Source organism: Salvelinus namaycush, chromosome 4 (genome assembly GCF_016432855.1).
Source record: "Salvelinus namaycush isolate Seneca chromosome 4, SaNama_1.0, whole genome shotgun sequence".
Classification (NCBI taxonomy): Eukaryota; Metazoa; Chordata; class Actinopteri; order Salmoniformes; family Salmonidae; genus Salvelinus; species Salvelinus namaycush.
The window spans coordinates 12564761-12580910 of NC_052310.1; the positions used below are offsets into that span (position 1 = coordinate 12564761).

General features: G+C 45.6%; 1 protein-coding gene across 1 annotated transcript in view; it reads right to left on the reverse strand.

Moving 5' to 3' along the window:
* Positions 1–887: 887 nt before the first annotated feature.
* The window catches only part of LOC120046161 (wings apart-like protein homolog), a 51392-nt gene continuing 36129 nt past the window's right edge, over positions 888–16150 (reverse strand). The window contains exons 12-20 of the mRNA XM_038991166.1: positions 15929–16026; positions 15447–15523; positions 10595–10773; positions 10172–10287; positions 9233–9397; positions 7381–7600; positions 7079–7167; positions 3883–3978; positions 888–3193 (exon numbers count right to left, since the gene is read on the reverse strand). Of these exons, the coding sequence (XP_038847094.1) occupies positions 3128–3193; positions 3883–3978; positions 7079–7167; positions 7381–7600; positions 9233–9397; positions 10172–10287; positions 10595–10773; positions 15447–15523; positions 15929–16026 (1106 nt within the window). The 3' untranslated portion in view covers positions 888–3127. The remainder of the gene's footprint in view (positions 3194–3882; positions 3979–7078; positions 7168–7380; positions 7601–9232; positions 9398–10171; positions 10288–10594; positions 10774–15446; positions 15524–15928; positions 16027–16150) is intronic.

Consider the following 16150-nt stretch of genomic DNA (forward strand, 5'->3'; position numbering starts at 1 on the left):
GAATCTATACCCTAGTCAGGACAATGCAACGCCGAAAAAGTCTATTTGCGCCATACATCTCCAGAAACGCAGACACTGTTGCTGATTTGAAAGTGCAAGTGCATCCTATAGACATGCCACATGGAGCTCTTGTGCAGACCAGTTGGATAGAGGAGAGAGCAGAGCGCAGGAGCGAATGTGACACGTGCGCTATTGGGGAACTCAGATTGCCAGGGCTCGGATACATCGAACAGGACCAGAGCACCATCGACAGAGCGCAAAGGCGGCGGCGCATGGCTGCCAACGCCCGGGAGAGGAGGAGGATGCTCGGCCTCAATGTTGCCTTCGACCGGCTCAGGAGCGTTATCCCTAACCTGGAGAGCGACAAGAAGCTGTCCAAGTCAGAGACTCTTCAGATGGCGCAGATATACATATCGACGCTCAGCGACTTGTTGCAGGACAGGCCCTGCGTAGCGGAATTCAGCACCACTGAACTTGAGAGCACGGCGAATGTGGACACGGCCCCAACGGGAAGGCCAACAATGAACTCCACAGAAGAAGACGCAACTGTAAAACTACCTGGGCCAGGTACATACAATATATGTAGAGACAGTGGAAACGTGATGCGCGCGCCTTTCGAAGAACAGAAGACAGAGCTGCGAGGGTTTATGAACCTGTGGGAGAGAACTAGTGGCACAAAATAACTGATTGTATTTGTTTGTGCTTACTAATGTATTTTTTTTTTCATACAAAACATGTTGATTCTTGTTTGAAACCTTATGTAGATTATCTGGCTGAAGTAAAAACATATTTACGCATCAATATGAGCTTTATCTGAAAGCTTCGGCTTCTTTCGCATGTCCAAACGTACAGAAGTGTACAAAAATACAAAAAGTATCAGACACCGGTATACTGAAAGTAGCAATTTTTATTCTAGTTATTAATTATAAAAATTATATACAGGTAACCAAAGACATTCTTGAAATTAGTACAAAGATCATGTTCCTGCATTTGGCTTTGTATACCTTTTTAATCTGACTTTCAAATAACACAACTGAGAAATGCTGTATAAAATAAAAATAGGATTGGATTCAGAAAAGTAGTCTACCATTTCTAATTTCCAATAGGCAATATTTACAAATGTATTTACATTATTCCATTCATTTCCAGATTTGTGAATAAAGCTCTTGTAAACTTTAGAAGTGTTGAAATAGCTTAGAAAGTACTGATGAGGGTGTGTGTCAGCACAGCCATGAGAAACAAAACGACACGGAAATACACACCAATTGAGAATAAATGCAACCTTAGAAAATAAAATCTTAGCCTCCCAACCTCAACATCCAAGCTGGGACAAAATTATTTTAGTTTTATGGGAGAAATCTATGGGAAACAGCATATGACCAATACAGTAGCTGACACTGTACTTAAGCCGATAGCAGTCCCAATCTAGCCTGAAATTAACAAAACTGAGAACACCGGTTATGAAACTTAGATGGAGTATGGGTACAGCAACCACTAGAGGCTCGGTTCATGAATAGTCATCTTATCAGTTCTAGTACTTAGTTTGAAATGCTACAAATATGGTAGGCTTCCAGTCCCGTTGATTTAGTATGTTTAAATTAATTGAGAAAACCTCAATAAAGCAATTGAAGCATTGCAGAGAAAAGGGGACTGGTTTGTATTTATTCAAAGACAGAAGTGTTGCTGGCGAGATCAGAAACCAACAATTTGTGAAGTGTTCTACAGCCTTCAATTGGTAGGTGAAGCACTGTGGTCATTCAGACTAACAGAGGCTCTCCAGTCCAAATTAACAGGCACAAACATCCATACTTTCCTGTTGGCCATAACTAATAATGATGGGGGTAAGTATAAGCTAAATTATGTAGTTCTCGTACATTAGTGAACACTACAGATGGGGAACACTTCAGGTCTGTCCTTGAAGAGCTAGAATCTCTGATAATATTGACTTGGACAGACCGAGAGGTGAGGGACTGACCAAACTAACAATTCTGTCTCACCCTCACCTCTTTGTGCACTTTGAAAGAGAACTGAAATCTATTCGAACTGGACAAAAATTGGTTGAATAAACGTCGTTGCCACATCATTTCAACAACAACAAAATGTATGTGATGACGATGAATCAACGTGGAAAACTGATTGGATTTGCAAAAACTCAATCGGCAGGGCATTTCATCTATCGTTCACCCAACTTTCAACCTAAATCCAATGACGTAGTGAAATCTTGTTGATTTCACATTAGTTGACAACTCAACCAAATGTAACAGATATTGAACGGACGTCTGTGCCTGGTGGGTTCGACACCGTCCACTCAACCACAAAGAGGTTTTTAGAACACAAAAAAGCGGAACAGTCGTGAAAGCAAAACAATGGCATCAGTGCAGCGGGGCTATGGGGCTCTGGAGGCTTTCAGCATTTCAAAGAAGGCTGAGAGCTCTGGCTCCTATTCCAGTTCTGTGGGTCACTGCCCAACTCTTTCTATGGATTCAGAGGGGGGAATTCAGGCACTTTGATGACAATCGAAAGTTAACAGAGGAAAGAGCCAGGGAAAGAGCCATCTTTTACAGCAGACAGAAAACAAAACCCAAAACAAAAGGAGGAAATGATGTCAGTCTGGCCCTTCCACAAAAACATGTCCAGGCAGATAGCTGTAATAAGGAGGGGAAATATTGATTTGGAATACAAGGAGTTTTTATATAAATGTACAACCTGAATAGCACAAGTGGGGAAATCAATTCAAGAAAAAAAATCATATTGAATGAATATCAATGAGTCAATCATAAATTATATTTTCATGAGGGAACAGAAATACCCAACATTGAGAACAAAGTCAAGAATATAACGGGAGTTTTTGGGGATTTACTTCTCTGGTTATTCCAAGCAGACGTCATAATAATAGGAGAGGTGGAATGCTGAAACAGTGCTTCAGGCCTCACGTGTGTGAGGGGAGACCATCACAGTTTGTATAGTGAACGTGGGGATGACAATGATGATGATGGGTGGTCGTTATTAGCAGGCTGTGTGTGTGGTCTCTGGGGTAGGGTCCACCCAACTGTCCTGGTCTCTGTGTGAGGCGAGCGGTCAGTCCCAGTGTGATCAGCGTGGGCCCTTTCTGCAGAGCCAGGCCTCTCTAACAGTGCTCTAGATAGTCAATGACCCGAGAGATGGACTTCTGCCCTGCGGTGCCCACATCACACTATGGACAGGGGGGGAGAGAGAGAGAGGGGGAGAGAGAGAGAGGGGGAGAGAGAGAGGGGAGGGAGAGAGAGAGTGAGTGAGTGGGAGAGAGTGTGAGGGAGAGAGCAGAGGTCAGTTACCACACACTGAAGCACTCTCCACACAACATGCCTATTTAGACATAAGGCTACAGGAACCAGAGAGGGATACTACTCATGAGCCTGTACAAGCTCAATGACACAATGAAGAAGCCACAATAAAGACATTTAAAAACAGACATTTTGCCTCCCGAGTGGCGCAGTGGTTTAAGGCACTGCATCGCAGTGCTTGAGGCATCACTACAAACCCGTTACGTCTGGGTTAGGGGAGGGTTTGGCTGGCCGAGATTTCCTTGTCCCATCGCACTCTAGCGACTCCTTGTGGCGGGCCGGGCACCTGCAAGTCGACCTCGGTCGCCAGCTGGATGGCGTTTCCTCCGACACATTGGTGCGGCTGGCTTCCGGGTTAAGCAAGCAGTGTGTCAAGAAGCAGTGCGGCTTGGCAGGGTCGTGTTTCGGAGGACGCATGGCTCTCGATCTTCGCATCTCCCGAGTGCGGGGAGTTGCAGCAATGTGACAAGACTAACTACAAATTGGATATCACGAAATTGGGGAGAAAAGGGAGTAAAAAAAGTTGATAAAAACTGACTTTTTATGTGAGAGAACTTACTGTAAGATTCATGAAATTGAGGAATTTCTTGAGCATTTCTGTCATTATTGAGAAATCTCCTTTGGGCAGGCTTTCCCTCACAGTAGTCACATTCATCTGAAAGAGAAGACTATGAATCAGCATTGAAACCTTTGTTAGTTCTACTTATGTCCAATCTCTGATGATATACAATCACAACAGGCAGGTATAGAATGTCAGCGAACAGTAATTCTAGTGATAAACTAATCTCCATGTCCAAATCATCTCTTCGAGGGAAGACGCACCAGAACCGTAGCCACCATAACCAAGGTTGGTCGTGCGCAGTGGATTACATGCTGGGTGCCAACGAACGGTGGTGATACAACATGTAGAATCGTCGAGAAAAGAAAATGATAGCCGATGTTCTGTGGTCAGAGGTGCTAGAATGGCCGGTCCACTCAGCCATCCATCTCTCTGATGCGGTTCCTCCATTAAAAGCAGTATTCAGTTAGTTTAGGCTAAAAATTAGGAATTCATTCATTGGAACTTGTCCAGTCCTTCTAGTGAACCCAAGTAGTTATTTTGTTTGATATATGTTTTTGTTTTATTACAGATAACAGAGGTAGCGAGTAAAAGTTGGAGAGAGCGCTGAAAGAACAATGAGCCGGGTTTGGACCCATTATGGCAGTAGTACGTATTCTACAGGCATTGCGCCTAGGACCGCTAGACCAGCCAGGCCACAGTCATTTTGTTTTAAGACAAAAGTCTTGTTTAAAGTCTGTTTACGAGATAGAACACAGAGCCCTGTCCAGATAAAAGCTACAGCCTGGGACTGGTACAGGTTTATCAGAGAGGGATAACGTCCATGGCACATCAATCACAACCTAACTGCCCTATGGGAGACTCAGTGAGAGAGAGTCCATTACTGCAGATGTACTGAGCTCTCAAGGCATCATTGGATCGCTAATAACATCTTCAAAAGAGAAATAGCCATTAAATCCGGAATAACATTATCACAGCTTTTATTTTCCTTTTCCACAGTCGGCCGTGAAACTTTTAAGACGGCAATTTTGAAGGAAACCATTGATGGTCCCTGAGAGAGGCTTTAAAATGACACAGATGACGGATGTTTATTACAGACGTTCGAACGAGGCATCGCAGACCAGTCAACTTGTCTAAATGGTGATGTGGGTATTTGAAGTGAACGTTGGGTACATGAGAAAACGACAGTCTAGTTTAACATGCATAATGGGGTGACCTCAGCACTAGCTATGCTGTACACAATGGATTCGTTCGCCTTACCTACGTCTGGATAAATGGCCAAAATGCAATGTACAGTGCATTCAGAAAGTGTTCAGACCCCTTGACTTTTTATTTTCCACATTTCGTGACATTACAGCCTTATTCGAAAATGGATTAAAATGGGTTTTTTCCACCCTCAATCTACACAATACCCCATAATGACAAAGCAAAAACAGGTTTTAGAAATTTTGGCTAATGTATAAAAAAAGAAATATCACAAGTATTCAGACCCTTTACTCAGTACTTTGTTTAAGCACCTTTGGCAGCGATTATAGCATCAAGTCTTCTTGGGTATGACGCTACAAGCTTGGCACACCTGTATTTGGGGAGTTGGTCCCATTCTTCTCTGCAAATCCTCTCAAGCTCTGTCAGGTTGGATGGGGAGCGTCGCTGCACAGCTATTTTCAGGTCTCTCCAGAGATGTTCAATCGGGTTGAAGTCCAGGACACTCTAGGACCTTGAGAGTCGTTCTGAAGCCACTCCTGCATTGTCTTAGCTGTGTGCGCAGGGTCGTTGTCCTGTTGGAAGGTGAACCTTCGCCTCAGTCTGAGGTCCTGAGCAGTCTCAAGCAGATTTTCATCAAGGATATCTGTACTTTGCTCCGTTCATCTTTCCCTCAATCCTGACAAGTCTCCCAGTCCCTGCCACTAAAAAACATCCCCACAGCATGATGCTGCCACCACCATGCTTCACTTTAGGGATGGTGCCAGGTTTCCTCCAGACATGACGCTTGGCATTCAGGCCAAAGAGTTCAATCTTGGTTTCATCAGACCAGAGAGTCTTGTTTCTTATGGTCTGAGTCCTTTAGGTGCCTTTTGGAAAACTCCAAGGGGGCTGTCATGTGCCTTTTACTGAGGAGTGGCTTCCGTCTGTTCACTCTACCATAAAGGTCTGATTGGTGGAGTGCTGCAGAGATGGTTGTCCTTCTCCACAGAGGAACTCTGGAGCTCTGTCAGAGTGACCATCGGGTTCTTGGTCACCTCCCTGACCAAGGCCCTTCTCCCCCGATTGCTCAGTTTAGCCGGGCGGCCAGCTATAAGAAGAGTCTTGGTGGTTCCAAACGTCTTCCATTTAAGAATGATGGAGACCACTATGTTCTTGGGGACCTTCAATGCTGCAGACATTTTTTGGTACCCTTCCCCAGATCTGTGCCTCGACACAATCCTGTATGGGAGCTCTACGGACAATTCCTTCAACCTCATGGCTTGGTTTTTGCTCTGACATGACCTATATAGACAGGTGTGTGTCTTTCCAAATCATGTCCAATCAATAGAATGTATCACTGGTGGACTCCAATCAAGTAGTAGAAACATCAGAAGGATGATCACTGGATACAGAATGCACCTAAGCTCAATTTTGAGTCTCATAGCAAAGGGTCTGATTACTTATGTAAATAAGTTCTGTTTTGAATTTTATATAAATGTATAAAAACGTATACAAACCTGTTTTCAATGTCATAATGGGGTATTGTGTGTAGATTGATGAGGAAAACAAATAATTTAATCCATTTTAGAATAAGGCTGTAACTTAACAAAATGTGCAAAAAGGGAAGGAGTCTGAATACTTTCCAAATGCACTGTAAACTGTAGCCTAAAGTCCGCGTGTCTAATAAACAAGGCCAAACTAGGTCTATGCAACCCATTATGTGATGTGACCTTGTCTCATTGCTTCAACATGAAGGGCTGCATCGGTTCAGGGTTAGACAGTTGTGTAGAGAACGGATCAATGATTTCACTGTTATTATCGACATTCGTTATGTTTCTTTATTCATCTCTTATCTCGCCTATTGCTTGTGTTTTTATCATTTAAATGATTTTCTGTAAAGTGTGTTTCCGATTTGAACTGCAATTTAAATAACAGTTTATTTGATTATGTAGAGCAGCCATGCCACTCAGACACAGTGCGAGTGTCAGGAGTGCGAGGAGAGTGTCCTTACCGGACTCCCCTGACAGAGACAGCCCAGTAGCAGTGCTGTATAGGAGGCCACTATGCTGTCCTCCATGTGCTTCCCAGCATGCTGAAGAGCTGCAGCAGGAAGGGATGGAGGGAGAAGGGAGAAAGTGTCAGTCGCCCAAATATTCATAGAATAACCAATACAGCTCCTAACCTATAATCCAAACATGCATTCCTCTGAATCTCTTTTCAGAGTTACCTAGATGCCATTATGTATCTATTACATTACACTCAGTTAGATTTTATTGATTTATTTTGAGTTTATTTAACCAAGTAGGTCATTACCTTTGGTAAGGTCTATCTCCTCGTTCTCTTCCTCTTTCTTGGCCTTCTCTTTCTCGCTGACGGCGTTGGCGTTGTTGTTCTCTGAGGCCACCCATTGGATCTCGCCACCCGACTCTTGCCACTCGCCGCTCTGGTCCAGCTTGGGCTTGGGCACATCGTTGATGAAGTCATCCGTCTCCGCCTCTGCCGCTATGGCCGCTTGCTCCCGCTGGAGGAAAAGCTGAGGGCACAAACACATTCAGGTCAGAAAAGGTCACACGTGCATGTAAATCAGTAATCAACTCGTCCATAAAAAAAATCCAATGAAATGTTATTTGTCACATGCACCAAATACAACAAGTGTAGACTTTACCACAAAATACTTACTTACGAGCACGTTCCCAACAATGCAGAGTTAAAACGTTTTTAAAAAATGTAGAAAAAGAAGGAAATAGTAACAATAATGAGGCTATATACAAGGAGCACCGGTACTGAGTCAATGTGCAGGGGTACGAGGCAGTTGAGTTAATATGTACATGTGGGTAGGGGTAAAAGTGACTAGGCAATCAGGATAGATAATAAAACAGAGTAGCAGCAGTGTAATGTGAAGAGTGAAATAGTGTGAAAGTGTGTTTGGCGTCAACATGCATGCATGTGTGTGTGTGAGCGGATGTAGTCTGTGTGTGTGTTGGAGTGTCAGTGTAGTATCTGAGCGTGGGTAGATTTCAGTGAGTGTGCATAGAGCCATTGCAAGAGAGATAAAAAGGGGGTTAACGCAAATAGTCTATGTAAGGGATAATCAACGAGGGGCTATGAGTTCAATGGAAAATAATGAACGGTGTGGAACTGACCTCCCACAGAGATGCAGTATTTTCCAGACAACTCATAGCCCCGAGCTGATTATCCCTTTTATACCATGGCTATAATTTAACACATTTACTGCTGTTAATGTGTTTATTTGCAGGTAGACATGTGTTCAACATCCACTGAAGTAGCTAGCAAGTTTACTAGATAGCGACAGTAGTTGCCTAGACAACCAAAACCAGCAGTCCTAGCTATTATGAAAATGTTATTCAACAATGTTTTCAATTTGACTTTTGCTTTTCAAAAGCAGCTCAAACAGAGCATAGCCATTGAAATCTACCGTGCAAATAAACCATGTGTTATAGGGAAATAATGCACGCTCTAGAATGCACATCAAGCCAATCAATATTCAACAATGCCATGGTATAAATCCATTTATAAACTGGGTGGTTCGAGCTCTGAAGGCTGATTGGCTGACAGCCGTGGTATATTAGGGGTATGACAAAACATGTATTTTTACTGCAATAATTGCGTTGGTAACCAGTTTATAATAGCAAATCGGGCTATCTTCTGTATACCAACCCTACCTTGTCACAACAACTGATTGGCTCAAACGCATTAAGGAAAGAAATTCCACAAATGAACTTTTAACAAGGCACACCTGTTAATTGAAAAGCATTCCAGTTGACTAACTCATGATGCTGGTTGAGAGAATGCCAAGAGTGTGCAAAGCTGTCATCAAGGCCAAGGGTGGCTACTTTGAAGAATCTCAAATATAAAATATATTTTGATTTGTTTAACACTTTTTTGGTTACTACATAATTCCAAATTTGTTATTTAATAGTTTTGATGTCTTCACTATCATTCTGCAATGTAGAAAACAGTAAAAATAAAGAAAAACCCTTGAATGAGTAGGTGTCCAAACTTTTGACTGGTACTGAATATATAACTCCAATAATATATATTATTCCATATCTATGCCTACGAGATCGCATTATTGCTCATTGAAGTGTATGAGGTCTCTATACGACCTATGAACCCACAAACAGCCCTCAGTTCTCTAACCCACCTGCACCAGGGCAGCGATGGCAGTGAGCGATCCTTCTGTCTTGAGCTCCTCTTTGTCAGCCACCAGGACAGAGTTGAAGGGAGCTCCTCCATCCATCGCCATCTCCACCAGGCAGTAGCGGTTCCTGGCACTGTACTCCACCAGGTTGATCAGCAGGCCCAGCCCCTGGAAAATCATCACACTTCAGACTGGAGAAATACACACACACACCTACCTACACAAACACACACCCCTCCTACACAAACACACCACCCCCCCCCCCCCCCCCCCCCCCCCCCCCCCCCCCCCCCCCCCCCCCCCCCCCTACACAAACACCCCCCCCCATCCTACACAAACACACCTCCCCCCATCCTACACAAACACCCCCCCCCATCCTACACAAACACCCCACCCCATCCTACACAAACACCCCACCCCACCCCCTACACAAACACCCCACACCCTCCTACACAAACACCCCACACCCTCCTACACAAACACCCCACACCCTCCTACACACCACACCCTCCTACACACCCACAAACACACGCACCCCCCCCTACACAAACACCCCACCCCCTACACAAACACCCCACCCCACCCTACACACCACACCCTCCTACACACCCACAAACACACACCCCCCCGCCACACACACACCCCCCCAAACAAACACCCCCCCCCCAAACAAACACACCACTCTACACAAACCCCCCCCACACAAACACCCCCCACACAAACACCCCCTCCCCTACACACCCACCCCCCACTACTCCCCCCCAACACAACCGCCTACACACCCCCACCCCCCCTCCTACACAACCACACAAATACACCCACCCTACACAAACACACACAGCCCCCCCCCCCCCCCCCCCCCACACACACAAACACACACACCCCCCTACACAAACACGCACACCCCCCTATAAACCCACACCCCCACTACACCCCCCTCACCAGTACGCGAATGTCGAACCTCCTCTCCTGAGGAAGGTACTGTGGGACCCGGAGCACACAGTTCAACGATGTCATCATCATGTCCTCCTGTTCGCCTGTCTTCGTGCTTCCCCATTCTACACACACGGGGCAGAACAGTCATTATGGGGCCTCATCAACAGTTATGTGCATAACACATATTTTGGAAGTCGAATTTCTTTAGGGGTCAAATTAAAAAGCATTAACGCACTTCTGTGAAGGAGCGGCGAGTGCTGCCCAGTGCCCAAGGTAGTGTAGGTATGCTTATGTCCTCAATAACCATAATCATTTACGACCACCAGTGGCGTTGGCACCGTCTGCTCATTCTGTGTCCAGATGATACTGTGTGAGCCACAGAGTGTGTGTGTCTCTATATTGAAGTGTGTGTGTGTGCGCGCCTCTCACCATTGTCGTGGGTGAGATTTAGCAGCACGCCGATGATGGCCCTCATGCAGTCCTCCACGGCTTTGCCCACGTTGCTGTGGCTGGCGTAGGGCAGGGCGGTGCCCGCCAAACACAAGGCGCTGTTCACTCCCATCTCCCGGCTATAGCGCTGGATCATCTCCTCACAGTGCCACAGGGCCCTGTCAACCCCCCCACACAGGGAAAATGGATTATTCATTAGTTTATGTACCAAGGACCAAGCAAGCACAACAGTATTGAACCAGAGGTAGTCAGCTATATAGCGCACTTCCATTTAAGGCCCCTTTACGTCCACCCAAGTTTGAAGATTCTCATATTTCAGCATTGAACTTTTAGCCTTCTGATGTCGTGCTGGGAGATAATAGCCTTAATATTTGATGGGAGGATTGTTTGGCTGACAGACTGGACTGAAAGGGTCTGGAAGACAGCTCTGGAGGGACTTGATACTGAATTAAACACTACCACAACGGCAGTGTGTGTCTGGCAAATAAGCTTCAAAGATGTCTTCAGGGCAACAATTCTTCCTATTGGGTTTTTGTATTATTCAGACAACGCGGAAAAGCTAGTGCTTGTAAACCAATGAAAAACTGGTATGAAATTATTTGAATGCAGTAACACACGTTTCCATTGTGTCTCTTTACATATACAGTGGGGTCCGAAATGATCGACTCCCTTGATAAAGATGAGCCATAATGACTGTATAAAATACACAATTCAAATACTGAGCTATATATATTTCATGCAAATAAAAGGGGGAAATTAAATTGTATACTAATACAATTGCTCAGAGAAAGAGATTTTTGAGAGAAAAAAAACAAACAAAGGTATTGGGTCAAAATTAGACACCCCTAAAGATTCTTATAAAGTAGTCAAATGTTTTGTATTTTATGTCATATAGCACCCAATGACTACAGAAAGTTTGTGACTCCAAACTTGTTGGATGGATTTGCAGTTTGTTTTGGTTGTGTTTCAGATTATTTTGTGCCAAATAGAAATGGTAAATTTGTCATTTTTGAGTAACTTTTATTGTAAATAAGAATAGAATGTTTCTAAATCCTTCTACATTCATGTGGATGTTACCATGATTACAGATAATGCTGAACGATTGGTGAAAGTTAAGAGGGTCAAAGACCATTACCCGCCAGAAGCGCTAACCTCCCACCATTACCAATAACGGGAGGGTTAGCATGTCTTGGTGGTATCATCTTTGACCCTCTAATTTCCTCATGCATAATTTTTCCCAATTCATTCAGGATTATCCGTAATGGTAGCGTTCACATGAAATGTAGAAGAGTTAAGAAACATTCCATTCCTATTTACAATAAGAGTGACTACAAAATGACAAGACATTATTTACCATTCATTTTGACTGAGCACAAAATGTATAACCAAAATGAACTGCAAATGCATCCAACAAGTTTGTAGAGTCACAAGCTTGATGTATTCAACGCATGCTAAGAATATGGCATCAAATACTAAAAATGTTTGAGTACTTTAAAAATTCTGAGCAATTGTTTTAGTCTTAAATAATATACTTCCCAATTTTTTGGAGCATACAATATAGCTCAGTATTTGTGGGGGTATATACACTGCTCAAAAAAATAAAGGGAACACTTAAACAACACAATGTAACTCCAAGTCAATCACACTTCTGTGAAATCAAACTGTCCACTTAGGAAGCAACACTGATTGACAATAAATTTCACATGCTGTTGTGCAAATGGAATAGACAACAGGTGGAAATTATAGGCAATTAGCAAGACACCCCAAATAAAGGAGTGGTTCTGCAGGTGGTGACCACAAACCACTTCTCAGTTCCTATGCTTCCCGGCTGATGTTTTGGTCACTTTTGAATGCTGGCGGTGCTTTCACTCTAGTGGTAGCATGAGACGGAGTCTACAACCCACACAAGTGGCTCAGGTAGTGCAGCTCATCCAGGATGGCACATCAATGCGAGCTGTGGCAAGAAGGTTTGCTGTGTCTGTCAGCGTAGTGTCCAGAGCATGGAGGCGCTACCAGGAGACAGGCCAGTACATCAGGAGACGTGGAGGAGGCCGTAGGAGGGCAACAACCCAGCAGCAGGACCGCTACCTCCGCCTTTGTGCAAGTAGGAGCACTGCCAGAGCCCTGCAAAATGACCTCCAGCAGGCCACAAATGTGCATGTGTCTGCTCAAACGGTCAGAAACAGACTCCATGAGGGTGGTATGAGGGCCCGACGTCCACAGGTGGGGGTTGTGCTTACAGCCCAACACCGTGCAGGACGTTTGGCATTTGCCAGAGAACACCAAGATTGGCAAATTCACCACTGGCGCCCTGTGCTCTTCACAGATGAAAGCAGGTTCACACTGAGCACATGTGACAGACGTGACAGTCTGGAGACGCCGTGGAGAACGTTCTGCTGCCTGCAACATCCTCCAGCATGACCGGTTTGGCGGTGGGTCAGTCATGGTGTGGGGTGGCATTTCTTTGGGGGGCCGCACAGCCCTCCATGGGCTCGCCAGAGGTAGCCTGACTGCCATTAGGTACCGAGATGAGATCCTCAGACCCCTTGTGAGACCATATGTTGGTGCGGTTGGCCCTGGGTTTCTCCTAATGCAAGACAATGCTAGACCTCATGTGGCTGGAGTGTGTCAGCAGTTCCTGCAAGAGGAAGGCATTGATGCTATGGTCTGGCCCGCCCGTTCCCCAGACCTGAATCCAATTGAGCACATCTGGGACATCATGTCTCGCTCCATCCACCAACGCCACGTTGCACCACAGACTGTCCAGGAGTTGGCGGATGCTTTAGTCCAGGTCTGGGAGGAGATCCCTCAGGAGACCATCCGCCACCTCATCAGGAGCATGCCCAGGCGTTGTAGGGAGGTCATACAGGCACGTGGAGGCCACACACACTACTGAGCCTCATTTTGACTTGTTTTAAGGACATTACATCAAAGTTGGATCAGCCTGTAGTGTGGTTTTCCACTTTAATTTTGAGTGTGACTCCAAATCCAGACCTCCATGGGTTGATAAATTAGATTTACATTGATCATTTGTGTGATTTTGTTGTCAGCACATTCAACTATGTAAAGGAAAAGGTATTTAATAAGAATATTTCGTTCATTCAGATCTAGGATGTGTTATTTTAGTGTTCCCTTTATTTTTTTGAGCAGTGTATTTATTTTAAATACAGTCATTATTGCTCATCTTTATTAAGGGTGTCAATTTCGGATTCCACTTTAGACATACGCCTACACCATTAGGCAGACAGCATCCCCGACAATACATTTAAAAAAAGGCAGTGCGGAGCGGGAGAGAACGGAGGGTGAATTTAACCATAACAAAAGCTTAGCAACAGACGTGCATGACTGTTAGCATGGCTAACCAGCAGCAAAACAGCTTCATGCAAAATAAAAAAAAATATGAGATTTGAAATAATGGGGGATCATCCGTTAAGGCAGAGAGGAGAACAGAGGCAGAGTTAATATATTATTTTGGGGGGGCTGTTAATGAGGGCCTCTGCACTGCTGTGTACTGATGTGTGGCTCGACCCCTCTGATTTCTCCCCCCGTAATCGAATTAGCACGGCCGGCTGAATGCGGCTAATGAAGCTGCTGTGTGCGATGTGAGAGCGGCTCTTTGTTGACCCAGTCGAAGAGGCCTCCTGGCTGGGGGTGCAAGGATAGTTCACCAGGGGTGACGCAGGGGTTAGGAACCTGAGCAGAGCGACCAAGGCCCTGGCTGCAGGCAACGAACCCTGCCTGGGACAGGGCTAATTCAGTTATAAAGAAGGAGAACAGTGGCTGTGGTGGGACAAGTGGTGGAGGGGCTGGGGCACTGGAACGATTGGGGGGTGGCTAAACCATACGAGGGGAGAGAGGGGGGGTATTGAAAGGGAGATGGTAGGTAAGGCAAACGCATACGGGGCGGAGTTTGCTTTACAGACAGGCATAGGAGCAGGGCGTGGGGGGAATGCTGTGATTGACAATGTCAAAACGGAACCCAACACACAGCATAATGAAAACGGACATTTCCCAATACAGCTGCATACAGACACTTTTGTACATTAATTACTCTTTTAACACAATGTAGTGTTGGTGAGGAGTCCGGTCTATTTCTGTAGCCAAAGAAGACTGAATTGTGTGGGTGTTAGTGGGCCACTATATGGCATGCATCCAAAATGGCACCCTATTCCTTATAAAGCGCACAACTTTTGACCAGGGCCCCCATGTAGGGAACCGGATGACCTCTCAACCTCATGACCAGGGCCCCCATGTAGGGAACCGGATGACTCCTCAACCTCATGACCAGGGCCCCCATGTAGGGAACCGGATGACCCCTCAACCTCATGACCAGGGCCCCCATGTAGGGAACCGGATGACCCCTCAACCTCATGACCAGGGCCCCCATGTAGGGAACCGGATGACCCCTCAACCTCATGACCAGGGCCCCCATGTAGGGAACCGGATGACCCCTCAACCTCATGACCAGGGCCCCCATGTAGGGAACCGGATGACCCCTCAACCTCATGACCAGGGCCCCCATGTAGGGAACCGGATGACCCCTCAACCTCATGACCAGGGCCCCCATGTAGGGAACAGGATGACCCCTCAACCTCATGACCAGGGCCCCTATGTAGGGAACAGGATGACCCCTCAACCTCATGACCAGGGCCCCTATGTAGGGAACAGGATGACCCCTCAACCTCATGACCAGGGCCCCTATGTAGGGAACCGATTGACCCCTCAACCTCAATGAGATGCTGTCTGGTGATACAGGTGATAAATGCAATATGCATTAAGCTCCAGACTGTGTAACACACAATGTGTGTGTGCATCCATACAGGCCACTTACTTGGCTGAAGAGCAGATAAGCTGGGAGTCCTTATAAGCGATCAGGTAGCCCTGGTTCTCTGGGTTGTGAACAGTTACCTGCACAGAGCAACAACAGAGTTACAGAGGAAATACAACACTTTATCTCAAATCAAGTGAACACATTACTGCACACAGAGCCCCTCCTAGAAGACTCCCACTGGATTCACTGAGTTGATCAATAAGCGCAGGCTTAGTGCCAGGTTAGCACACACACACACACTAATCTAGCCTCAGCAGACCTGCAATCTAAACCTTCACTCTGTACTCGGCCTGAGATTGAAACCGAGCAAAACTGTAGGCTTAGGAAGCATGAGCAGCTGTTACTAAGATCAATGTTTCCCATGGATACTTCATAAATGGCATTAAATAAGATCTAGCAAGCGCTATGAGCGGGGCCCCGATTAGGAATCCAGCCTTCTGGTGGCCAGAAGTGTTGTCCAAGACATTAGTATGTGTACTCACGCTCTCCAACACCCGTAGACACCTCTCGGCTCCCCACAGTGACGCCATCAGCTTCTCCTCGTCATCCTCGTGGCTCAGGTTCTCCACACATTCTTTTACTGCAGAAACAAGAAAACTCGGTTCAACCACAACCACCTAAATCAGGTAAGAGTTCGACCAAAACAATGGAAACGCCACGTCATGGCCACGTCCGCCCTTGGGGGATAGATCCAACATCTCCTC